Source organism: Aptenodytes forsteri, unplaced genomic scaffold (assembly GCF_000699145.1).
Source record: "Aptenodytes forsteri isolate BGI_AS27 unplaced genomic scaffold, ASM69914v1 Scaffold506, whole genome shotgun sequence".
NCBI lineage: Eukaryota > Metazoa > Chordata > Aves > Sphenisciformes > Spheniscidae > Aptenodytes > Aptenodytes forsteri.
The window spans coordinates 34,167-34,469 of NW_008793946.1; the positions used below are offsets into that span (position 1 = coordinate 34,167).

The following is a 303-nucleotide window of genomic DNA, read 5'->3' on the forward strand; positions in this document are numbered from 1 at the left end:
CCCGGCGGCGCCCGCCCCGCCGCACACCCGGGGCCAGCCCTTACCTTCAGATCCCAGATCTTGATCTGAGAGTCCATCGTCCCCGTTCCGAAAATGAGCCCGTCCGGGTGGAACTGGGCGCAGGTGAGAGCTGCAGAGACACAGGGGGAGATTCGGAGGGTTGGGGGAGACTGTCCGCCTTCGTTAGCAGGCTCCCCCCCAGAGTTCTTCCGAGCTCCAGGAGCCCAGGGACCCACAGGCAGAAAAATCCCTTCTCTCCGGGCTCGCAACAGCCCACCCAGGGGGGGGACACTCAGCCGCAAG

The 303-nt window shown here is 66.0% G+C and overlaps 1 protein-coding gene across 1 annotated transcript in view; it reads right to left on the reverse strand.

Moving 5' to 3' along the window:
• The window catches only part of PRPF19 (pre-mRNA processing factor 19), a gene marked incomplete at its 3' end in the record, with an annotated part of 10,422 nt that overhangs the window by 529 nt on the left and 9,590 nt on the right, over positions 1 to 303 (reverse strand). Inside the window, exon 11 of the mRNA XM_009275295.1 lies at positions 45 to 206. Coding sequence (XP_009273570.1) covers positions 45 to 206 — 162 coding nt within the window. The remainder of the gene's footprint in view (positions 1 to 44; positions 207 to 303) is intronic.